The sequence below is a fragment of the Stigmatopora argus genome, chromosome 1 (assembly GCF_051989625.1).
Source record: "Stigmatopora argus isolate UIUO_Sarg chromosome 1, RoL_Sarg_1.0, whole genome shotgun sequence".
Taxonomy (NCBI): domain Eukaryota; kingdom Metazoa; phylum Chordata; class Actinopteri; order Syngnathiformes; family Syngnathidae; genus Stigmatopora; species Stigmatopora argus.
Window position 1 is genome coordinate 21,311,906 of NC_135387.1, and position 25,423 is coordinate 21,337,328.

Consider the following 25,423-nt stretch of genomic DNA (forward strand, 5'->3'; position numbering starts at 1 on the left):
ATTTTGAGCTTTTCTTTAGCCTAATAATTACTAGGGCATTAAGTATGACTAAATAGAAATTCGCAGTTTGTATTTAGGGAATTTGAGCAACGATTTAAATGGTAATTATCACTTACCTTCCGGGCGACCAAAAGACCGGCGACCAAAAGATCGGCGACCAAAAGACCGGCGACCAATCGACCGTGTACCCATTGCCACTGTTGGCAATAATATAAGAAGCATAAAACCCTTTGAGGCTTGTTGCTTGTATTGCTTATAGTAGATACTGGAGATTATATGATACCTACGAGTATATGTGATATCTAAAAACATATAGTATATCCCGTTAAAACGAATGTTTTATTGAATGGTTTCTGTGACAAAATCTTCTGGTGTGTCTGAGAGGACCAGGGTCGGGTCATACTAAAACAGCCACAATACTGACAGCTGCAACTCGACGCCAGGAACCAATTAGCACTAAGCCAGGTCCCATTATGTTGTAACCGGCAAGCTTGTACGAATGTTCAAATATGATACATGTGAGCAACATGGTATATATTGCCACAAAAATCCTTATATACATAATCATATCATACTCAAATTACGAAATGATCATGTTCAATCGTCCAAGTGGGTGAAAAGAAAACCATGGGATGATCCGTTGAATATCCGAGCAGTTTGTGTTTGAACTCACACTTATGTGGACCTTAGCATGTTAATTCTACACAGATGATGACGTTTGGAATAAGTGTGTACGTAAAGCAGTATTTTTCATTTGTGTTGACCGCTAGAAGAAATAATGTTCACGCATCATAACGACATTCTCATTTACAAGATATTTGTCATCATCCAAAGTTATGTAAAGATTATTTTAAATGTCTTTGACAACATGTACTTTGGTTTACAGTCCGTTTTCGGATTGATTTCAAAGTTATTTTAATAGGTTTTATAGTTTTTAATGGACTCGTCCATTCATACCTCTCTGACGTTCTACATCCGTACTGAGCTCTAAGCAGCTGAGATTCATCCATATAGAGTGAGGATCCTGATTTGTCACCAATGTATTTTTATATTGTAGATTTTAACATTGAAAAGAAGAAGAAAAAAAGGTGCAGTTACGGTTAAGTACCGCAATACTGTTGCAATTGTTTTTGTATTATGTGTGTCAGATATTCAATACAGTGGTACCTCGACATACGAGCACCCCGACATATGAGCATTTCGAGATACGAGTAAAATTTCGAGCAAATAATTATCTCTAGATACGGGACAAATTTCGAGATACGAGAAAGCCAGGTGGCCAAGACATGAGAGGTTGTTTATGATTTTGCGGCACTGTGTTTTTTTGCCGCATCTCTTTCATGTATAACAGATATCTACGAGCATTGGGCGGAGCGTTGCATTTTTTTCAGTGTTTTTTTTCAGTCACTCAGCGCGAAATGCGTAGCGATCGCTAATACAAGGAGTATATATCACTTCTCGTTGGCTGCTCATAAGAACATCAGGGGCATTGGCTATCAAACAGGTATCAAACTTTAATACAAAATTAGAATTAAGTTTAGTGTAAGGTTAGATTAAACTTATTTTTGAGTGTGTCTGCATCGTAATCCAAGTAAATTTAAATTAGTTTATGTTATGAAACGAGAGTGTTGCCGTGCAAAAAGTGCCCCCCCTCTCTCTGTCCGTCTCTCTCTCGCTTCCCCCTTCGAAATCCGTATAATTTTAGTACTATTAAACACATTTTAGTAATATTAAACCACTAGTTATGTTACTTTGTTAATAGATGGCGAATTAGAAGAAATAAAACATTTTTTCCAATCCAATATCCTGTTTTTGGAGTTTTTTCAGGGGGTTGGAAAGATTTAACGCCCCCCCCCTCTCTCTGTCGTATCTCGAGGTACCACTGTACATTCTTAATATTAAGATTAACAAAGTGGGATTTTTGAATCCTGCCCCCCCAAAAAATCGCTCAGGCAACAAGCTGTGGATCAGCGAATGTGCACAAAATCCAGGAGTGTCTGTGAGTTCAAGTTTTTCCTTTATTTCAGCAAACGATTTGCGGTAATCCCCAAACGAAGAACGCTGTGCAAAGGGTCGGAGTTCGGCACTTAATAGCTCAACATGATTGGCCAAGTTGAGAGCTGTCAGCGCCATTGGAGACATGCTCTCATTTTGTGGCCCGTCTGTGTGCCATAATATTATGCATGTGGATATTCTAACACACACCCACGCACGCACACAAATTGTGACTTACTGTACCTCTTGAAAGATCCCATCTGCAGGAGTTTAGTCATTACAGCCCCTTCGGCTTCTCCAAAAAAGTTCCCAGTCTGAAAAGAAAGAAAGGCCAAGTCAATTTGATAATTTCCCACCTTTAATTATATTTCAAGAAATGTCTATGAACAGCAGGTTTAAACTCATTCTAGATTATAAAATGAGCATATGAGTGAGAGCTTTGGTAAAAGACGCAAAAAAACTCAACAAAACTTGAGAAAACTCTAAAAACACCAAGTTCAACTGGTAGAAAAAACAAATAAAAAACAAACAAACATGGACACACCACCAATTTTAGTGTCATTAATGGTTGTAACATACAGCTAAAGTGAACATCAATTTTTTTTGTAAAATAATTAATACTAATGTTATCAATCTATATAAAATTAGAGGACAGTATTTTATTGCACATGGTACATATTCTAGTAACTTGCACACCTTTATAAAAGGTCAAATAATCTAAAGTATTAAGTAAAGCTATTTTAATCATTATTCAAAGAAAACAAAAACAACAAAAAACACAAACCTATTTATTGTATTTATTTTGTGTCAAGGGCGGCCTGGTGGCGCGAGTCGGCCTCACAGCTCTGGGGTCCTGGGTTCAAATTCAGGTCGGTTCTCCTGTGTGGAGTTTGCATGTTCTCCGTGGGCCTGCGTGGGTTTCCTCCGGGTACTCCGGTTTCCTCCCACATTCCAAAAACATGCATGGTAGGCTGATTGGACACTCTAAATTGCCCCTAGGTATTGGTGTGAGAGTGCATGGTTGTCTGTCTCCTGACCACCAATTCAGGATGTCCCCCACCTCTGGCCCGGAGACAGCCGGGATAGGCTCCAGCACCCCCCGCGACCCTAATGAGGATAAAGCGGTTCAGAAAATAAGATGAGATTTTGTGTCAGTCCTTACTTGCATCCTTACTTCAGACATTTAGCCACTTGGTGGCAGTATTGAAAAGTTAAAAATGCAGCCAAGTTTCTAAAGAAATGTATAATATATGATGACTGTCGAATTTGAAACATCCTTCTTCACCAAGTTTGCTTTTATTATGTTGTTAACTTTTTTATGGCTCTAATCTCAAGTCATTCATTCATTTTCTGTTCCGCTTTGGGGGGTACAGAAGCCTATACCAGCCAACTATTTAGCAGTAGGTGAGGGACAGCCTAAATTGGTGGCCAGCTAGATTGAGGGTCTCTAAAACATTCAAATGGGTTGGATGTCTATCGCCGTTAATGTCAATAATTAAAATAACAAAACTCCAGCTGGAAGTGAATGGAATCTGGCACATGCAAACCAAGTGAGGAAAACAACTTACACACACTATATGCCAAATATAGAGCATAACTACTTATATTAACTTTGGCGTCAGCAAGAAAATATTTCAACAATATGTGAAATGTGAGATTTTACAGGCCCCACATAATGTCTGTGTGTCTAACCAGTGCATAATCCTCTGCCACCAGAATGAAGCCGTTGTTGTCAATGAGGTAGCAATTAATATTCTGTTGAAGCAAAGAAAGAAAAAAAACATCAACATGTTTAAATTGATGTATTAAAAATTGGTAGGTGACAGAACTATATTTAAAGATGACAGACCTCATCGTCACAACTTATGGAGCATTTCCCATCAAGGGCAGCGCACTGAAAGAGAGGAAATAAAAGCATATGCAAGGTAATGGAAAGATATATATAGAAAGCCCTTTTTCCAGATGCTAAACTTTAATATTTCACAATCTCATATATTAAATTCTATTACAATTTTAGCGATCCCATTCATAAGCCTTTAAAAGAAAAATTAATGAATTAACCTGCCAAAATGTAATCTTTATTAAATGATCCTCCTAAATGGATAGATTTAATCCTCCTGAATGTACGCTACCAATCACATTTTCACACGACAATTCAAAACAATGTTTCAAATAATGTATTTATTCAGAATTCTTTTCCTTTTTCTGCTATATACATACCTCTTTATTTAATATAAAATATGAGCTAATATTGTAGTGTACCTGTCTGCTGGCTGTCCAGAATTTCCTCTGAAAGAAGTCCAATTTCATTTGAATGCCAACGGCTGGAAAAAGAAATAAATACAGAGCATAGTTGATGAGATGGGAAAGATAAAAGAACAAACAAATAACAACAGCATGACAGCAGTCAAAGATTATTGGAATACAGGGGTTATTGACTGGCCAGGAGATTCATTCAATAATTTAAGTGCTATTGCAATCTGCCCTGGGATCCAAAATTACAGTTCATATCAGAGAAATCCCTCCAGGTGTTTACTGAAGCACAAAAAAATGTTGAGAAAATCAAATAGAACAACTCAACTTGTTTTTATTATTCAGATCTTTAACCTCCTAGCACCTGGCATCCACACATGTGGACATGAAAATTTTGGTTGTCACAAGACTACAATGTTACATTTTAGACTACAAGGGCCTGGCATCCACTTATGATGTGGACAATATTTTTCTCAGAAACCACATCATGTAAAAAGATATTTTTTTGTTTTTACACTCATTAGGTCCCAATTAGCATAAATATCAAAGAGAAAATAAAAATGCTCTGGGTCTTAGGACGCTAATGAAATTAGTATACAAGAGTGTACCTGTATGATACTTATTTGAAGAAGCTGACAAAAACCTGAAAAAGTATGTTTAGGCTTTTTAAGTCCACCCAACCTGTACAATGAATGGTTCTATATGTGTATGCATTAGGATTGTGGGTGAGGTTCTGGGGTAAAAAGAATCTTGGGAATTTCATCAGTCAATCGCAGCACTGGAGTGGACAATATTTTTGCAGACAGCATAGAGCATGTGTCAAAGTGGTGGCCCGGGGGCCAAATCTGGCCCGCCGCATCATTTTGTGTGGCCCCAAAAAGTAAATCATGAGAGCCAACTTTCTGTTTTAGGATCAAATTAAAATGAAGAGTATAGATGTATATTAAATTTCCTGATTTTCCCCTTTTTAAATCAATAATTGTAATTTTTTCATCAATTTTTTCTGTGTTTTTAGTTCAAAAATCCTTTTGTAAAATCTAAAAATATATAAAACAAAAGCTAAAATAAACAGTCTTAGATCTATAAAAAACTGAATATTCAGGTCTTTTAATCCAGTTCTTTTAATCCATTTATTAAAAAAAAATCTAAATATTATATCTAAAATGGTCCGGCCCACATGAAATCGAGTTGAGGTTAACGCGGCCCGCGAACAAACCCGAGTCTGACACCCCTGGCATAGAGGAATGTTAGGATAACGCATTTTGCTGTATTTGATCACTGTGAATTGCAGTCTTGTTTTGTGTTTGTTTGTACAATTGTAAGAGCAGCGGTGTGCTGCTGTGGCCTGTTTTAGCTGTTGCCCAGAGGAACAGGTGCAGATTATCTCATCATAAGCTTTGCCAGATCTTTTCAGCAGCCCACCATTTCTACACCCACTTGGAAAACCCATGAGGAAAAGCTAATTTAAGACACTGGCCAGGGCAATGGAAAGAGAACCGAGATCATGATGCCAAAACAGATACTATAATTATGATTTTTTTCTACTCCTAAAAAAAACATAACAGAAATAGTGACCGTAAGGAACAAAAATAAGAAGGGTGGGAAACCATTACTTCTCAAGGGAGATGAATGCAAATATGTCAAAGCGAATTACAGGTAAAAAGAAACAGTCACATTCTAGATAGAACCTCTGTGCTAAAAGACAAAGAGCCTAAATCTGTCATCCTTAAATTTCTGTACTAGTATATGGGAGAATTAAATTTCCCAAGGTATGTTTTAAGCATGTGGGGGTGCTGAGTACTATGCTGTGAGCTGGATTTATGAATCTAAAGATGAAGAGTAATAAAATCCACTCCAAATCCACCCATTTCCAACATCCCATCAGCACAATCCTGGGCAGGAAGAGATGACAACCGGCTTAATGCCTACACTTAATTGGAATTCCACTAAGGATTGTATTTGAGTGAGTGTGTGACTAAATGCATTTTATGAAGCCAATGCTATTGCGGGAATTGTGTATTCGGGAGCTCTGGCACATATCCACTTGACAGGGTCAAAATGATTACAAAATTAGTTCAGGCGACATTTTGACAGTAGTTTGTAACCAATTTGCGGATTGTGCACGTGTTTAAAGCAATGAGTCTTGTTTAAATTCTACAATTATCATGGCAGTTTTCAGAATTCTAGAAGTGCATTATTTTAGATATACAACGAGGTTCCCATATAAAACATTGTGCAACATACCTAGCCAGACAGGTACAATCATTTTCTGTTGGTATTATCTAAGCTGTACAGTGACTGCTTTTGCAGTAGAATAGTAATACTAATAATGTATTAAAAATGATCAGAGACTCAGTCATCCCCTAAATTTAAACTGTGAATGTATTGCATACAAGAATGGGATACTAAACAAGATATGTCAATATGAAGGAAAAGTATCGGAATTTGCACGAGATGGACCAAAAAGGCAAACAGCACCGGGGGACATGCCCAAGGTCATGTTAAGAGCTTAAATAAAATAAGAACCACTGTATTTTGTGCATAATTCCCTCTCCTGCAATTGACCCAATAGCTTAAAAGAGATTAGCAAAAAGAATTTGATGTAGATTTAGATTTACTACTACAAAAGCTGATCAGGAAATTTTTGTTTTAATCAGTATTACGTGTTCGATAATTATTATATTGATCAGTATTCATCTGCTTTATTAGGATTAAAATTATTATATATTTGCTGTTACTTGTATTGCATTGCTCAGATGAATAAAGACTCACTTTGCCTAAATAAAGAAGTCAACTTAGGTGAAGACAACCAGGCTCAAATAAGGTGAAGTCACCAAGGTTGTTTTTACTCAAACATATTGCTACAAGTGTTGCTGATAGTAATGTTTTGACACACGTATTCATTTTACAACCAAAGCAAGACACATAGATTACAAATTCATGGAGTGTTGGCCACGCTTGCTCTCTTATATCCTTTTAAGGCAGACACCAGTTTAAGAAACTAACTCCTCTTTTTATTCAATAAAAAGGAGATTGGAGCAGAGAACTCAGCACTCTGGTGGGAATTGTCTCGTGCGGTTCTACTTGCAAAAAAACAGATAAGTTGAATGCCTTCTTTCCTTCTATTGTGTAACAACTATAAATGTCATCCAAATGATAAGACTTTGAACTTGACAAAAGCTTAATACCTTGCTTTGTCTAAGTGAATACATATGTGCATTTGTGCATTTTTTTCTCTGGAAGCATCCGCTGCATCGGTATTGGATTGGATTGGTTAACTTTATTCATCCCGTATTCGGGAAATTTCATTGTGACAGTAGCCCATTCTCTTGAGTGTATTTTGCACATTTTATTTTTTCACTACACTGTATACAACTTTAGGCTTTCCCTATAGAAATAGGAGCAGTGGTGAATGTCAAAGTCCACGTGGACCTTAAGATTTAAGAGGCACAGCTGTCTGCCGGGTTAGTCACTTTAGTTTACCAATATAACTATGGACAGGGTGAGTAAGGAAGCAACCAGAAGCAGACATGATTAGAAATTTAAAAAAAAATAGAAAATAATATGCAGAGGCAGAAAACAGCCTGATGGAAAATAAAAGAGACAAAGAACCAAGCTGCGAGAGAGAAAGAGAGAGAAAGAAAGAGTGAAAGAGAGGGGGGTAATAGAGAGAGTGAGAGAGAGATTCCCACACTGGCTGTCTGGCTGGCAGTAAGCTCTGTGTTCTGATCCGGCCCCTCTGATGGGGTTTCATGCTTGTAGGCAGTGTTGAGGATTTTGTGAGCAATACAGGTTTCCAAGCCTCATCTTGGCTTGTTAAAATATACATATATAGCTAAAGTCAACATATATTGGGCTCCCAAAATGAAAATATGGACAACTGATCTCAGCCTCATTGACAGCTAATGGATCCTGAACAAGAATCGGTCACTCAAAGTCAAGAGGGGGGGATATTTTGGGGGGTGCATGCCTTTTTTTTAAGTAAAGGATAGTGGACTCAACGGGTCGAAGGACACCTGGCAGATATGAGAGGTAAGAGAGCAATTCAATAACATTTTGGTTTGATTTGGCTCTTGAAATATCATCATGTTGTCATTTCAACAAGGGCTTGATACTCCGAATAATAATTATAGTTGAAATAGCTTTTAATATTTGATGTCTCATTAAATCAATGGATACTTCAGATTCCTCATAACTATTCTTGAATTAAATTAAGTTTACATAGCAGCAACCATTTGGCTATTGTTGTTGATGATTTTTTTTACATTACATTTCTTTTTTTCTTTTCTTTTTTTTTTTACAGCTGTATTTTTGCTTCACCTTTCTTTGTTAGTAAAAGGAAATGCATCGGTAAAAGGCTAACTTTAAGTGGTCGCTAGTTGCTTTGGGCTTTGTGCGCAAATCATTACAAGCCTCTCTGCATGCACTTGGGGCTGGAGGGAAACATCAGAGCATAGAGCCATTCTGACCTCGTTCTAGAGCTACAATGCTCCACTGAGCTGATGCGCTGTTTATGTGTGGCCATGCATGTGCTCTATGTATATGGGCAAGTGTGATTGTAGGAAGTAAAACACGTCATGCTCTCTTTCAAGGAAACACTGGTATAACTATATTATACTAAGTGAGAATATAGTATTCTTGGTAGGTTTCACAAGTTTCAAAGGTTTTCATGATTAGTTGAAATCTTTAAGGATGCACTAAGATTGTTACTGGTTGATTTTGCGAACTTGAGTTATTTTAAATTAAGTACCTTCTACAGAAATCCTATTCTGTGTGGTGACCAAGGTGTACTGAATCGAACTGTGGATTAGTGGTACCAGGTTGACACGGGGTAAATACAGCAAGGTTAAGATATTAATCACTCAAACAAAAACATTTTCAACCCTGTACAACTGTTATACTGATATTTGTTGTTCTAGAAGCTCAAATCTAGCGCACCAACACGTTCAGAATCTGTAAATAGACTAGAATTAGTAAGCTACATTCCCAGGGTTGGGCTTGAACTGCAATTCATTTAGCCTCAAGCTAGTCCAGCCGATGCTATAAATACTGCTGTGATGTTCCAGGAGGAATGGACATGGAAAGTCAACTCAAAAGGACTCAGACACCCAATATCAGCTATGTATGGATCTGTGGGTGGGTAGAGAGTGGGTGAGGGGTTACAGTACAAGATTTTGACGTCACGGAGGGCCCTTTCTACGCAGGTTATAGAGGTGGGAGTAAGCATCTTTCTCATGTATCATATTCAGGCCTATGCTGCATTGAAGCAAACTTGTAGAAAAATATCAAATGGGATGGTATATATAGTCAATAGGATCCTAATTTTTAAAATTTTAGCTAAATGCGGTACATTGAACACATTCTGTTCCTGTTGAGGTTTGCTGTTACTATGGAACACACTGTACAGTATAGAATGATTGATATCCTTATGATCTATAAAGATAAAATTATGTTATGGTCAAACTGACTTCTGTCTACGGGCCTCTTCTCAAAAGAGCTCACAGGCGAGATGTGACCATTCTGTATCAATATTCCTAAAAATAACAATATAGACCAAATCAGAGTATACAAATAATGAATATTGACGACAAAAAATGGCAGAATATTTAATACGGTAGAAGATGAAATGAACCATTGAATGAGTTGGATGGTGATCCATTCAAAAAGTGGAAGCTGAGTTGACTGGACCACCATTCTACATTTCTTCCTTTTTTTTATTAACTTGTCCTGTTCCACTGTATACAACTGGGGATTAGGAATCTAATGTTCATTATAGGCTGAAGAGTTTTAATGTGCCTCCTGGGAATTTGGACAGAAAAGGTTATTGTTGGGATATAGAGAAAGTAAAAACAAACAATAAAGAGCACAAGAACAAACAAACAATAAAATCACATCAAGGACGCCTGAAAATAGTTCAAAATAGCTATCTATCTATAACGATGATAGCGCTCCATGCGCAGTCTGTCAAATATTGATTGTCGCACACATGCAAGCAAAATAGTGCTGATGTTCTAATGACCTTTTCACACTAGCCGATAGCGTAATGATGTAGCCACATCCGGGAAGTCAACGAGCTGAACACACTCAACCCATGCACAAATGTCTTGATTTTCCAAAGTTGTACATGAAAGCCACGGCATTTATCATTTTAACAAGGAAGCATCTGTGAAAATGTCTTTAATTGCTTCGGCGAGAACAGTGAATGTGCTAGCGTATGTCGTAGGCAATGCTTAGTAGAAAGTCGAATGTTCACCGAATAAGAAACTGTATCCATTTTTTTTACTACAGGCAAACAGAGTTTAGTTTTATGTCTGAAATATATCATAAGAATGTGTTTATCATGCAGAGTCAATCTGCCGTGGGGACGATCCCTGAGGGGATTAGCTGAAAGTCAGTCAATACTAAACCTAAAGAGTGTGATTATTTAGCTTTTTGTGTCAAGTACAGTTCCTCGATGAAATTATTTTGACACTCTTTCTGTATTCAAATACAGTAACTAAAGTGTTAATACATTACATGCGTTACTACTTTCTGTCTTTGCAGTGATACTGGTGTGTTGCCTCCTCTCCTTGCTTTCTCTGTCACGTGCCTGTCCAAAAGAGTGCAGCTGCAACACAAACACCAAAGCTGTGGACTGCCGGGGTCGAGGCCTTTATGACATTCCTCGACGATTACATCCAGACACCCAAGAATTATATCTCCAAGACAATCGCATCAGAGGCATCGGATCGATGGCTTTTCGAGAGATACCCCTTGTTCGCGTTGTCGATCTATCAAACAATTCCATTACATCCGTTTCCCCAACTGCTTTACTAGGGCTTAGAACGTTGCAGCATCTCAGTCTCGCCTACAATAGTTTGAGAGAGCTTGATAAGAGATTGTTTGGACCCACACACTCACTTTTACATCTTGACCTTTCACACAACAGGTGAGACTTCATAATTGTCCCAATTAGACTGTCATGGAATTTTATAAGTTTTGGTCATTGGATTTCATGTTGTTTTCTTTACATGTGATTTCACTAAGCCTGTGGGGTTTGGCCGGAGCCATAGGAGAACATCTGAGGAACCTGAGCCACCTAGGGCTCGCCCACAACAGACTAACACGATTAGACCGATCCCTGCTGGAGGCTATGGGCCGCCTGGATAGTCTCACACTAAGAGGGAACCCATGGAGGTGTGACTGTCACCTGATAGGCCTCAAACTGTGGCTAGAAACATATCTCTTCAAAGGTGCATACACTCCAATTTTTTTGGGAGGGGGGGTGGGGGTTACCACTGAAGTTGATGTTTAGTAGGATATGCAGTCTTGATATGTTTAAATGAACTATAAAAACAACTCAGAAATAAAGCATGTTTGTATGTCAGTAAGTTAACCAAAGTATAAGTACAAGTGTAAATGTTAAGACATTTGCACAAAGCCAGAGAAAGTCTATCCGGAGAGCTGCATATAAACTTAGCATCAGTGAAAGTATTTGAAAGGCTTCTCCTCCTTGAGAGTGAGAGTGTCACAGCCTAATCCATTAATTCATAAACATGGTGTTATTACATTAGCAGACCCAGTTTGGAAGTTTTTAGCGATAAAATAATGTGGCATTGGTAAGGCATAATGCTTTCCAGATGAGCACCCGAAAATACAATTTATCCTAGAATGTACACTCTATGTGCGGTCTCTAATAAAATAACCATTGTGAATGCTACACTAATTTTCCTGCTTTTGAAAGTGTAAATTACAATTGTCACTGAACAGAACAATGGGCTTTGAAACGAGAATGTGTAGTTCAGAGCAGAATAGTGATTACCCAGAGAGCAGAAAAAAACTGTGCTGACAGAGGGACAAATAAAATACTGACTTAAAGTAGCAGAGAAGGAGGCTGTTGAAGTCCTTCCATTAATCCGAACACGGTGCATAGCTCATTGAAGAAAGGCATTATGGACTAGATTAATTAATAGTGCCTCTCAAGCCCATGAACTGGTTGAGGCTGGGCTATGACTGAGGTCGTCTCTATAGCGTCGTGCAAAACCTTATTACACAACTTATGATGTATATCTCTGCTCTCAAGGTGGTGTGGTGGATGAGGTGCTTTGCAGCCAGCCAATAGAGATGAGAGACCGAGATCTGCAGAAGGTCCCTTACCAGCTCTTCCACGCTTGCATGGCCACGAGCTACCATTACTTGTTTGCCAACATACATCATCTGGAATCAGAGAGGCTGCTGCGAGGCCACATCCACGGCAACCACGCTCATCCTTCAAGCCACGCGCTCCATGTCCCGATGGGAATGGGGGAGGGATTCGCTGGCGGAGGAGGTAATATCCCAGAGTGTGAGCCTAAGCAAAGGCACCGACCGGTCAACTTGCGCCATGCTATTGCCACGGTGATCATCACGGGTGTAGTGTGTGGCATCGTGTGTCTGATGATGTTGGCTGCAGCAGTATACGGTTGCGCCTATGCTGCCATCATGGCCAAATATCAGCGGGAGCTGAAGAAAAATGAGGAGTTGGCAGCGGCTCGTGGAGCCGATCGCGCCAAGCTAGAGGAGAAGGAACCACTGGAGAATGCCATTGCCTAGGAGATGACAACACAATCCCTGAACTTTAAACCTGGGCCTCAACCCTTTAACCTACTCATCTCTGGATGACGTGTGTATATGTGCTGTGAACGAAAAAAAAAAAAAAAAACTTCCAAAACTTGGGTAGCTAATTCAATTCCACAGGTATTTAACTATGCACTGCAAAGAACTGCAATTATTTGCAAATGCATGGGTGCAGGCCAAATAAAGTATTAATTTAAACATATTCCATTTTCATCTAACAAATGCATATCAGAGATACGGTAGAAACAAACTCTTGTATTTAACACTAATTGTAGGTCTTAGCTCTGGTATTTCAAATGTTATTTAAGGATGTGGTTGTTTTTCAGCTGTTGTTTGTAGTTATGTTGTCTAATATCAGATTTATTTTTGAACTCCTAGTAGGCAGCTGGTGTCAGTAACATTTTGAATTTGTTGTGATGAGAAAATTTGAACGAATGGCTGAGTTGTTGTGTGTAAGTGTGAATGCACATTTGTAGAGAATGAAATTGTTTGTGCCTGATAATGTGATATAGCTTTGCAGAGAAATTATGTTTTATTATGGACATTTTTAAAACATCCCTCAAAGGGACAATGGGAACCTCTTTGAAGCAATAACAAATTTACGGGTACACGTATTTTACTGACCTTTGTTTTACTGCAACGCAAAATCACAAAGATGTGCAAACTTTCACTGGTCGGTTGAGTTATTCATTGTGAGTCATACCAATAAAGTATGCATCTCTTCTAATATGTGCTGTATGATAGCAAATAAATGGAAACATTTGAAGTGACAACATTAATTATATTGACCAGGCATGTTAGGAGGCTCCCATTCTCAAACGGAGATGCTATTCTACAATTACAAAGGAACCGAAGCATCAATGATGCATCTGCAAAGCAATGCAAGCAGTCTGCGGGGGGAAATATTTCAAAATAGAACAACAATATCTATCTTGGCAGAAGCCAGGAGAGGATATCAGCATCTGCCATAATCTCATGGATGAATTAAATAATCATTTTCTTCAGAAGGATAGGCATTTGAGCACTCCAATTGACTTTTTACCATGTATTCTCAAAAATGTCTCAGCTGACTTACAGCAGGTATTCAGATGTGATGGAAAATTAAAAGACATTAATTAATGAGTGGAAGAAATTGATTCATGGTGGAATTCACAATAATATAACTAAATATAATTAATAATACATACAACTGAATGTAACAATTCTATAGCATGTGCTATAAAATGCATTATTTGACTGAATTACAGCTTTCCTTAGGATTATCCAGTAAAAACACACAGATGCTTTTGGTCTTTACGGCTGACCTGACATTTATGGCGCTTTGCGTTATGCCAGCAAACCCACCGCACGTGGCAAAGGATGTGACACACGCGCACACACACTAACAGACATGCTGGCATTCACGTGTGCGAGCGTGCGTTTTTGCCAACGTTGTGACTCAAGAGATGTCTGCGGGGTGCTGGGGGAGAGGATGGGAGCGCGGGGAGTGGTAGGATAGGCCGACGGGGTACCGTGGCACGTGATGTCATCGGCCTGTCCTGTCAAGTTAGTCGGCAAGCGTATTCACAAGTCTCTAGCTCAGTCGAACGCAGGACAGCGAAAACTGGCCCTAACCAGCCCACGCTAAATTTGCATTACAGCCTACATATCCCCTCCAGTCTGCCTCTCTTACATAAAATCAGTCTTACAGCATCCCCCAATCTGACAGCCGTGATCATCATTACTGTACATCAGCAGCCTTTGTAATAATAGGTTGTCCTTGTTAAAGCTCGTATAATCACTTGGAAAGTAGCTTCACAGATCAGACCCAAGGATGCGACCTAAGAAGAATGCTGAGAAAATAATATGGTGGGCTGCATGTTTACTGCTCTGCCAGGAGTCGGATGTAATCGTGAGTGTGTGCACACTTGCGCAAGTGTGTGTAGTGTGTGTGTGCGTGCATGCTTGCTTGTGTCAGTGAGAGAGAGCTGTGGCACCACACAGACTCTCCCATCTTTGTCCTTCTGCTCCAATGGTTTCCCCCAGGCCTATAGTACCCACAATGCACTGTTCTCATGTCAACGCAGCCAGGCACCGTGAAAGTGTTTCTCTTTCCCTGCCCTTCTCTGTTCCCTCCCTTGTCTTACCAATGGTTATTCTCAACACAATAGTGCCAAGCTGCCAAGATACGGCTTTGTTTTACATGTGATTCTACAGCAAAGATAATCATTTGTGTAAATGGTTAAATTTATCACACAATAATGGATTATGGATTATGGCAAGCACTTTTAACATTTGAAAGCTAGACTGGTCCGATGTGGCAAGTATTTGTGAGGTTTGTTTTTTGATTTGTGTCTTTAGTTTTGCCTTGTTAAGAATATGTCTTTCATTTACAATTGTCATTTTAGATATCTGGTATGTGAACTAGTAATATGTGCAACATAGATTGGATATCTGTAATTCCAGTTTGCAATATCTACAATGTCATTATAACTATCGGTAGTCATGATTCCGGCTGTTGATATTTTAAATTAATTTAAATTCATGATTCATGTTTAGATACCTTAAAGAGGCAATCAAGTAACTTTCCAATACTCTTAACTATTACATGCAAAAAAACAGGGACAAATGGGAGTGTGCTCTGGTTGAAGTGTGTTAGCTGTGTTTTTTTTTCCTTCTTTTTTTTTTTAATTGCAATCAGGTGTGCAAGTGAATTCATTCTGCCAATGGTACATTTTGAAATTGAGCACGGGCACTATCTACTAAAATGGATGTGCAAACATAAGAGCGCATGCAAGGTTAAGAAAATATCACAAAAAAACCCTATTCACCCCAAAGGAAAATGTCTTTGTATGCCCTTTTTATATTAATGACTTAATAAATGTTCTTGTCTTTTTTGCTCTTTTGTTGTGTTTCGCACAAATTTCATACAAAATTGGTATGCTTTTATCATTTTTGAAGAGTTTTGGGGACCTTCGACCAGTTGGAACAAAGGTCCGCGTTTCAATGGAAAATGCAACTACTTACGAAAAATCCAAGTTACGAAACCATATCTGCAGCTAACTGATTCCGTAAGTAGAGGTACCACTGTATTAGTAATCCAGAGCACTTTCTGTGTAGTAATCAACGTATGAGACGAGAACTGTGGCATTTCGATGATCCCTGAATGGCAAAAACACAACCTAGGCACTTGTATTTATATTTCAGGCTTGAATGCTCATTGCAGTCTAAATATCCCTGCTTCTATCATGCAGGATTTTGCAGCCGCTGTCATGGCTTGCGTGTGTGTGGAAGATATAGAAGCAACCATCCTTGACTTACCCGCTGCTATGGGTGATTTCCTCTCATCTAAGAGCTGAATGGCTGTGCTGGCTAATATTACACTCTTATTTTCTGATCCTGTAAGGACATATAAACACATTATGAGTCATTTTAAAATTATTATTATCATTTTTAGTCATTTTCAAAATTCTACATTTTAATTCTGAACTGACCAGAGGATGAATGAGAAGAGATGCACTAAGCATAAATCCAAAAATTATCATTTTATGGCTGCAGCTTACTTCCATGAGTGAGTGAATCCAAGGTAAGTCGCTATTTGTAAATAAGAGGCCTTTAGATCGCTTGTGTAAGCTGAGAGTAACAAAAGGCCTGAGTTCGAGGATGAAGAAAAACATGTTACTCCTTTGGAGTTAAAAATAATAATAATAATAAAGCTGTAGTTGAACTGTGTAGTTGTGCATGTTTTTACCAACTGACTATAGAAAGGGCTAAACGTATTCCTTATGTATCTGAAAGCAATCATCATCCATAAGGCCCCAGCTCAGATGGAATATGAGAGGATGGAGGGAGGAATGGTTGTTAAAAAAAATCATTTTCATCAAAGTGTTCTAGTGTTCATTATATTTAAGAATGTTCTTTGAAATTTTCTTCTTGCAGTCAATTAGTCAGACAAAAACAGACACATTTTTCATCTACTAACCTGTATTAAAGGGCAGAGAGTAGACAAACGTGCCAGGAACTTGTTCTGCTGCTCTTTTATACCACAGTGGGAAGTGATCAGCATTGAAGACCCCTTCTTTGTCCTCAGCCGTCAGAAAGTCTCTTGAGACAGAGAAAAACGACAAAGAGGATCAACCTATTTATTTAAAAAAAAAAAGAATCAGCCAAAATGTGTTTCATCAAAACTGAAATAAAGAAACTATGCATCAACGGTGGCTTTTTATCTACTGAGTTGGGAAACCAAATAATATTACAAAGACATAGACGCGACATACTTACTGATTTGTAAGCTTGTCGGGTACTACAAACAGGTTGATTCTGGACAGGCCTGTCCTTGTGCCCAGATAGGCAATCTCGACTCCTTTGTCAGAATTCCTGTGTTTTGAAATTGAACTGTTACTGTGATACAGTAAGCATTCACTCTTTTTTGTGTCTGTGTGGGCCATACTCAGACTTATTGAGCACCAAGCTGGTCCAATAGGCCTCCAGCGGGGCAGTGACCACTGCATCAAAAACGACTTCTTGAATCAACTCCCTATCACCTAAAAAAAAAAAGTAAAAATGAAATAAATGTTCCAAACATTAAAATACTATCCATTTGACTAAGGTGGATTGTTGTTAACTTTTACAAACATTGAAGATGGGGCTCATGTCCACTGAGGTAGAGTTTTATTGCCTCTATCTGGGTCAAGTAGCGATGCTCTGGGTGATCATCTGTATTGCAGTATGTCCTGTCAGAGGACACATAAATGCATGAAAATTAGCGTAATGGTATTCACATAGTTCCAATTGGCAACAGATGGTTTCCATAAGGAACAGTTCTACAATCTCATTTTAAAGAAAACCACCTGCACCCCAAATTAAAGACCCACATCTGTAATCGGATACAGGTTTTATTGTATTTATAAAATAAAGCGAACAGAATTTCATACATATTTGTGAGGATAAGCAATTTGGAAAATGAGTGAATTCTATCAAGTCTATCCATCATTCCTGATCATCAATATTAAAAAGGAATTTTAATTGCTTTTGACATTTTCCTATGCTTTAGAATGGAAGCTGTAAAAACAGGTTTTAATTCAAACGCAATAGTGTGAACAATACTTGAAATTACACAAATTATTATGGTTTTAACAAAAAAATTATCGAATAGAACATGTTGTTAAGCAAAACAACTACAGACAAAATGGAGCATTTAGGTCATCTATAGTCATACCATTCATCTGCGAGGGCTACATCAGGATGCTCTAAGTCATGAAGACCTGTAACATAAATAAAAGACTCAAATTGAAGTTAAACTCAAGTAACTCTTACACTCTTGCGGGAAAACGTATTTTGTGTCTGGTTTTGGCAGGTTTGATTGGATCAGGAAGAGCCAAGTCATGCTCAGAGTGCTCTTGATGATGGATAAGTTTGGATTTGCAAAGAGACCACCGTGACATGAATATGTACATGCATGAGGCTGGATATAGAAGCTAGGCACTGTGGATGACATAAGCATCTATCAAGGCAGAGTTAATACATCTAAAGAGTCACCAAAGCAATTTTAAACTTCTTATCCAATTGTGTGGTTGTATGTTACCATTACTACTTCAGCATGTGCAAAGGCACACTGCAAAGATTCTACCATAGTGAAGTTGTGATGAACATCTGATTTAAATATTACCAACTCTACGCATTTTATTTGCTTAGCCACAAGGAGGTAAATTTTGCTCCACCCTAACAACATTAAAACAAATCCTAATCAGCAACAACAATGTATAACACAGAGGTGTGAGAGAGAAAAAATACTAACTCAGCGAGGAAATAGTAGGAAAATAATATATCAATAATAAACAAGATCAGGATAATAGAATACCATGATCCGTCTACGACTTTATTTAAACCCAGAAGGGACTATAAAATGGCAGCTATACACCTACAGTTGATATACAATAAAATGTTTACCCAACCCTAAGAAAAAGCACACGTTCCGTAATTAATTTTTTTTAAAAACTACTTTGCCAAGAATTGCCTATATAAAAGCCATATATTTTTAGTTGTCTTCCCCCTGTCTAAGGTCCTATTTCCCGTTGGAGAAAAAAAAAGTCATGTTAACACATACACCAAAAATTGCTTTTGAAAAAATTCTTACGGCCTATCAAGTCAAAAATGATCCAAAACCTCGTAAGGAAAAGTGTTATGCTGGGTGGATATAGTCATTTAATACAATGACAAAACCACAAGGGTTCTTATACGTACTTACAAATGAAATAATTGTATGAGTCGAAATATATATTATCAATGCGTACCTTCTTCTACAGTGACATTCCCTGTGAAGAAGAACTTGCCATGGCCTCTTGAAAGTGCAACTCCAAGGCTAATAATAAAAAGAACATTTCAGTGTTCATTTTTTAGGTATAAATGTCTAAGAATATCTCACCTGAAAGGGGTACCCTGGATATCAGTGTAGTAATAATCATTGTGTAACACCAGCACACGCCTCTATAAAACAAAATAATGCCACATTGTCATTTGGCAAGTATTCAGTCAAAGCACAAAGTGGAAAGTGCAGTGCAGTTGAAGAGCTGAGAGTATTTGCTACAGCGTGGCTCCATCTAGCGGTTAGGGGAACACCTGCATAAAATGAGAGTTGCCCTGAGAATTCTTGAAATACGATTTTGAATATAGATGAGTGCTGTGTGCCTATTTGGAGAAATGAATTTGCATATTAAATGCATATTAATCGGCTGAAGGTATAATGTTCTCTCCAAAGCTTTAAAAGTGCAATGTGAAGGGACAGCACGTACTCGTACGCACACATCCACCCGCATATGCGGGTTTGTGTCTCTCCACAACACATATTGGGCTGCTGTTTCTCTTCCATTCAGCAACATGTGCATGTCAGAGATAAGGGGCTCACACACTGAAGCAGACACACTCGTGCATGCAGAACAAACCAAATCAGACACAAATTCCCCAGTCAATGTTGTACATCACTGTATAACCTCTTGGCAAAGTGGTATTTCCCTGCTGAGTGATGCCTTTGAAATACTCTTGGGGATCTTCAGAAAATAGTTTTTCTTTGCATAATATCCACCCTCCGCCCCTTGGGGAAAAAAGGGTGAATTACTCACCCCTTTGTCGACACTCTTTTTCACCTCCATTGAGAAGGTTCCAGTCTTCCTGTTGACCATGGCGTTCCTAAGCTGCATGCAAAAAGAAATTGCTGAGCATTCAAATTCATGGTAAAATAATGAGAAATAATTTTAAGAGTCTCACCGAATCGTCCTTGTCCTCCCATTCTACCTCAGACAGATCCACACTACTATAGTTCGGCTTCTTTCGCTTTTTACCGTCTCCGTACTAGACAGGCGGGAAATGAAATATTTTTGAGTCAAGTGGTTTGCAAAATGATTTGACAATCGTGTGTGTATATGTTCATTCAGGTGTGTCAAAGCCTAATGAGTAGCACAAATTGATGTTGGTAGGTTGGTGAGCCAACAGCTTGCTATGACACCTAAAATTATTTGATTCTTTCTTTCCATTTGTCACTAATCTGTATAGCAACATAGTTCTGTGGAGCAGTACTGAATGTGTGGACGAGGAGGTTTTGTCCGTGTTTATCCATCAGTGAGGATAGCCTCTCAACCCTCATTAGCCCTACTCATTAACATCTTTAATTAGATCACTATTACACCATCTGTCGTTCTGTTTCACTGCCTGTAGTATCTCATTCTCCTTCACTTATTTTCACAACTCAACCCTTTACTTCATTTATGAGAAGATCCAATTGAGGTAATTGCAACCATTTAAACATTATATTTTTGTATAATGAATGAATGAATGCAGTGAGTGACTGGAATACACTTTGCACATCTGTAAAATACACTTGATCAACACTGTCTTTCTTCTGTACTGCACAGTAATGTATATGCAAGTCAGAATTAGCTGAAACTGTTTGTAAAATTTGTTAACTTGTCTGTTCAGGGGGGATTCATACTCACAAGTGGACGCAAATCTGGGTGGGTGAGAATGTAGCCATTGTTGGTAATTGCAAAGGCATAACCATGAATGCCCAACTAAAATGCAAACAAAACACATTCATTAATGATCAAATGTATAAAACTTAGGCGGACTTTACAAAGAAACGTATGCTTTGACTGATAACAGAATTTCACTTCCTTAATTATGTTAATTTCTGTATTAGTCATATAGTTAGCGAACCTCAAAGCTTTGCCCTTCACAAAGCTTGTATTTAATCATGATAAGAATAGAGTCTCATATTTTGGCTACCATTTATAAATACACAGACCTTACTGACGCTATTTGTTAAAATTTTCTGTCTCTGAACCAGAGTACAACACATACTACAGTATTAAGACTAAACAGAATTTAAATCCACCACAATTACCTAACAGCGTCAATGAAATCGGTCAATTAGTTCATCTATGTAAGTATACATAATTGTAAGGGTAAGAAGGTGAGAACTATGGAGGAGTTTACTTTTGAGGGACCAACAGTTGCTCAGTGAATCTCTTCATAATGTTCCTCTCTTTTCTCATGCAAATCAACTTTCATTTTGACTTTATTTATTGCAGATTTGATAATACTTTTACTTTGTTTTATTATTCATTCATTTTAATGACTTTATTTATTGCAGATTTGATAATACTTTTACTTTGTTTTATTATTCATTCATTTTAATTTTTCATTCTATTCTTGTAAAAGCTGTGTTGTGCACAGTACAAGAGTTTAAAATCAATCATCAATTTCTAAATAACTGATACTTAAAATCTGACTGAGGACAAACACATCAATTAACCTTGGTGTGTTGATGTATAATTCACTTAATTAAACCGCTAGCAAGAACACTATCTGTTCTTCAACCTTCATCCAGTTTGAGTCCCAGGTTTAGTGTTCATTTCCACATGAAGTCTATATAACTGTAATGAGGAATTGGAACAAAAATAACAATGGAATTGAGTACCTTGTATTTAGGAATAGTCTTGAGTAGCTCTGAGACAGGGACATCTGTCCCAACCACCCCCAGTAAAATTCCATGGTTCCGCTAAAAGCACAAAATAATACACGAAAGTAATTAACTGTTGACATACAATATATTTTTTTAAATGCTTACAAAACACTATTTGAAAGTACAGTAATCAACATATTCATTAGGAATGATTATTTGGATTTTAAGGCAGAAACTGTGTATGGGTCATCAGTGGGGCCAATGACATTTGTATTATCTGTAGTTGCACAGGTGCTGTACCCATTGCACAATATTTTATGGCAATTCTAAGGTCTTGACAAGAAGTGCCCTCAACGAGCTAATATCAGAGAAATGAGAAGGGGAATATAGCACTAATACTTACAGTCTCATTTTTAGTGCTGAAAACAGGCATTGCCACAGTGGTCATGAGCACAGGACCTTGACCATCATCCAGCTACAGAGATATTGATTGCGTAAATGAGCAAGAGAAAAAGACAGAGGGAGGAGAGAGAAGAAAACCAATAGTGCAACATAATTTAAAAGGGTTTATTACAAATGATGATGTTCCTCACAGGCAGGCACATTCTATGAAACCATCTTGTGATACAAATTTTAAGATCCTTCCCAAATATTGTACACCTGGGAATAATTGTGCAGCAGACCCAGTCTTACTCAATTATCTTTTTCCGGCCAACTCTCAAATTATATGACATGTTTTATGCATGTTCATTATTTGACTTAAACCATGTTCAATCACAGCTTGTCTTTGATCTCTTTCAGAATAGGGTCAGCCGAAGGCAGCACTTCTAGTTAGAATATGAGTATCCCTCAAGACTACTGGAATAATTATGATATTTATCTCTCTACTGTCTGTCTCTCTATGCTTGTGACACTGTTGTGCTGAGGAGTCTGCTCGCTATTTGTTACATGGTTGTCCACTAAGGGCTTTCAAAAACATACATACTTTAAAATAATTCACCTCTCTGCATACACAGAAAGGATTTTGCTTGTTAAACGTCATTTGAAACATACATTGGAAAGGTACAAGCAGTTAGAATATCGACTCAACAAAAATTGTTAGGCTCGGTTAGGTCTATTTTCGACTGATTGCATTGGCCATTTATCCACCTTCAAGTAGTACCACCATCACAGTTACATGAAATATTGAATTCATGCTGAATAATGACTGCCTGACTAAAATGGATGAGTTTTGCTTTACTTCTTTGCCAAAGTAAAAACACATAAGGTACTATATGTATTCCTCTATGTAGTTCTAACAATAGAGGTATGAATACAAACTAAATGGATTATTGTTCTTTTTTTCTGGTGTAGCAATCATACTACAACTATTATGTTCCAAAACACCATGCACATCTTCAAAACACCACCTCTATTTTACCACTGACAATAATGATGACAAGAATCTATTAGCATCCATCTTGTCTCCATCAGACACTGGGAGGAAAAAGAAACAGTGACTGGAGCTTTGACTGATGGCACTATCAACTGAAGACACATCATTGGACATCAAAGGGGGAAAAAACCCACATACGGACTGGTGCTGTAACAATGGACAACCTTGCAGCTGGAAAACATTGTATCGATCACAAGACAGGAAGACTGAGTAGAACCTCATCTAAAAATAAAAAATACAAATCTATTTCCAAGCTCAGGTAGCTTACAGTATATTGCATCATATATCACCATTTGGTAAACATATTGGCTAGGAGTTAAAGTGGATTCTCATCATTGTTAAGCATTTCCATCCACTGGCTCCTCACTTGTTCCTGAATAGTAATCTATTGGTCAGAATGCAGGGTTGTTCTGCTAGGCTGGGAAATGGGAAATTACAAAGAATAGATCAAAGGCGTGCATGAAGATATATACAACAAGCAGCATATTTAAAAGTCAGCATTATTGTAGAACTAGAAGTTTCTACTTCCATTTTCTGGGGGAATTAATTAGCATTATCATGTCTTAAAGGAGTACCATCTGTTGATACTTAAATTAGATAATGACGCTGCCAAAATTCTATGTGTGGCATTGATCTTGCATGCTTTCTTTTCTTTGGTACCATAAACAACTGAAAAATTCCTCAAATCTGGAATGAGCTTTTTTTTAAGCTTCAAAGTTTAGCAAGAGGATTCAAATAATAAGGAAAAGAAACGCTTTCCATAAAACGATAGCTCAGCATTACTCTGATTTGGTCAGATTCCACAGGGAATGATTATGGGTGTGCTTAAAAAAAGAAGAAGAAAAATTGAATATATCTTGCTGGCTTGTTGAAAAATACAAGTAGAAGGAGACTTGATACCAAGATTCTCTACCCAATTTTCACCATAGGCTGCTGCTGAGCACATTTTGACAAGACATGACACTAGAGGTGAGCCGAATGGACAGCATGACATGCTCAATTTCAAAAGCATTAAGGACTCAAAGCACCAGGTTATTTTCGCTCTACCGTAAAATAGATATGTACATGTCTGTTTTTTTGGCTTGTGGACTACAAGTACCGTAGTGTGCTTATTGTATCGGGATATGCATGTATCATGATTTGTATCAATGACATCGTGACCCCCTGGATCCTGCATATGTTGGCAAAACCCAGCCCCACTGGGTTCCATGCATCCAGCGTCAAAGATTTCCCAAGTTTTTCTTGATTAATTATTTACATGAATTCATTCAAATGTGAGACAGAGCCATTATTTGTCAGATTCAATCGCAAGTAAATGCTTTATAAACATAATTGACATGCAGTCTCTTCATGACCAAGATGAATAGAGCTGTTACAGTTAATCACAACCACAATGCTAAACAATACTTTAAGTGATTTCTGCTGAGCTGCTCTGGTGTCTATCACCCTCACAGTGGGAAATGTCTGCCAACTGCCTCATGAGAATCTGCTCTCTGTTCATGTTAATTGTGTAATTAAATGAAGCTCTAAAATGGTTTAAAGAAACAAAAGCATCAATGCAGAGCATCCCACCAGTCACAATAGGCTGCTAAAATTACATTCAGACTATAAAAATCTAAGTTATTTCAGAAAATCCGACCGAGACAAATGCCGCAAGCAGGCTTATTTTCACACCAAAAACACACAAAAATGTAAGCGTTGCGTCAATTCACAAAAACCAGCCCCTGAAACTGTGACATGCATCACCACTGATGAATGAGTATTTGTACACAAGTTTGCATGTTTTAGCAAACATGCAAAGGACAAACGACCAACAGCAAACACAATAAAAAAAATTAATATAACAGCCTTAAAGAAGTGTTACAGTAAGACAAGTCTGTTATAGTTGTATGCCCCAACTATGCTTTATTATTATTATGGGATTGAAGACCAAAATCATGTAAATGACCAGGCAATCGAATGAGCACAGAGGCCAAAAAAACAGCACATCACAACATAGCTACAATTTCAAATTAGCATTTGTATTTACCTTTTGTGCTTGAGGGAGCTAGCACCAGTTCAAAAGGGAAAAGATCGAGAGGAGAGGAAAGGTCACTGACGTTGCCTTTTTTTCGATTGGTGATAGAAACCGTGCAAGTGATTTTCCATTTGAGAAACAATTCAACAAGCAACAAATACTGATGCTTAGTTGTGTGTTGAGAGCGACAGAG

At 37.9% G+C, this 25,423-nt stretch overlaps 2 protein-coding genes across 5 annotated transcripts in view; one reads left to right on the forward strand and one right to left on the reverse strand.

Annotated features, from left to right (window-relative positions):
* Positions 1-25,423, reverse strand: part of cacna2d3a (calcium channel, voltage-dependent, alpha 2/delta subunit 3a) — a 77,950-nt gene that overhangs the window by 13,557 nt on the left and 38,970 nt on the right. For 2 of the 4 annotated variants that reach the window (XR_013302646.1, XM_077608383.1), the window contains exons 13-30: positions 25,243-25,260; positions 22,182-22,253; positions 21,794-21,874; positions 20,811-20,885; positions 20,086-20,169; positions 19,941-20,012; positions 19,247-19,308; positions 19,116-19,183; positions 18,041-18,086; positions 17,458-17,555; positions 17,273-17,366; positions 17,104-17,199; positions 16,805-16,926; positions 16,144-16,221; positions 4,258-4,319; positions 3,845-3,889; positions 3,688-3,750; positions 2,239-2,309 (exon numbers count right to left, since the gene is read on the reverse strand). Coding sequence is in view for 3 of the 4 variants with exons in the window: in XM_077608383.1 (XP_077464509.1) it covers positions 2,239-2,309; positions 3,688-3,750; positions 3,845-3,889; positions 4,258-4,319; positions 16,144-16,221; positions 16,805-16,926; positions 17,104-17,199; positions 17,273-17,366; positions 17,458-17,555; positions 18,041-18,086; positions 19,116-19,183; positions 19,247-19,308; positions 19,941-20,012; positions 20,086-20,169; positions 20,811-20,885; positions 21,794-21,874; positions 22,182-22,253; positions 25,243-25,260 (1,307 nt within the window). In the remaining variant the exon portion in view is untranslated. The remainder of the gene's footprint in view (positions 1-2,238; positions 2,310-3,687; positions 3,751-3,844; positions 3,890-4,257; positions 4,320-16,143; positions 16,222-16,804; positions 16,927-17,103; positions 17,200-17,272; positions 17,367-17,457; positions 17,556-18,040; positions 18,087-19,115; positions 19,184-19,246; positions 19,309-19,940; positions 20,013-20,085; positions 20,170-20,810; positions 20,886-21,793; positions 21,875-22,181; positions 22,254-25,242; positions 25,261-25,423) is intronic. The other 2 variants (XM_077608384.1, XM_077608385.1) reach the window with 2 other exon arrangements.
* lrtm1 (leucine rich repeat transmembrane protein 1) lies at positions 7,366-13,570 on the forward strand. The gene is made up of 4 exons (XM_077608387.1): positions 7,366-8,280; positions 10,792-11,176; positions 11,275-11,480; positions 12,311-13,570. Exons 1-4 carry the CDS (start codon positions 8,274-8,276, stop codon positions 12,817-12,819), a joined length of 1,107 nt encoding a protein of 368 aa, XP_077464513.1. The 5' UTR covers positions 7,366-8,273; the 3' UTR covers positions 12,820-13,570.

Bases quoted from the DNA above. Each gene is read 5' to 3' on its own strand.
- lrtm1 (XM_077608387.1), top strand. The intron at 11,177-11,274 runs GTGAGACTTCAT...GATTTCACTAAG, and splicing joins CTTGACCTTTCACACAACAG to CCTGTGGGGTTTGGCCGGAG. The intron at 11,481-12,310 runs GTGCATACACTC...TCTGCTCTCAAG, and splicing joins AGAAACATATCTCTTCAAAG to GTGGTGTGGTGGATGAGGTG.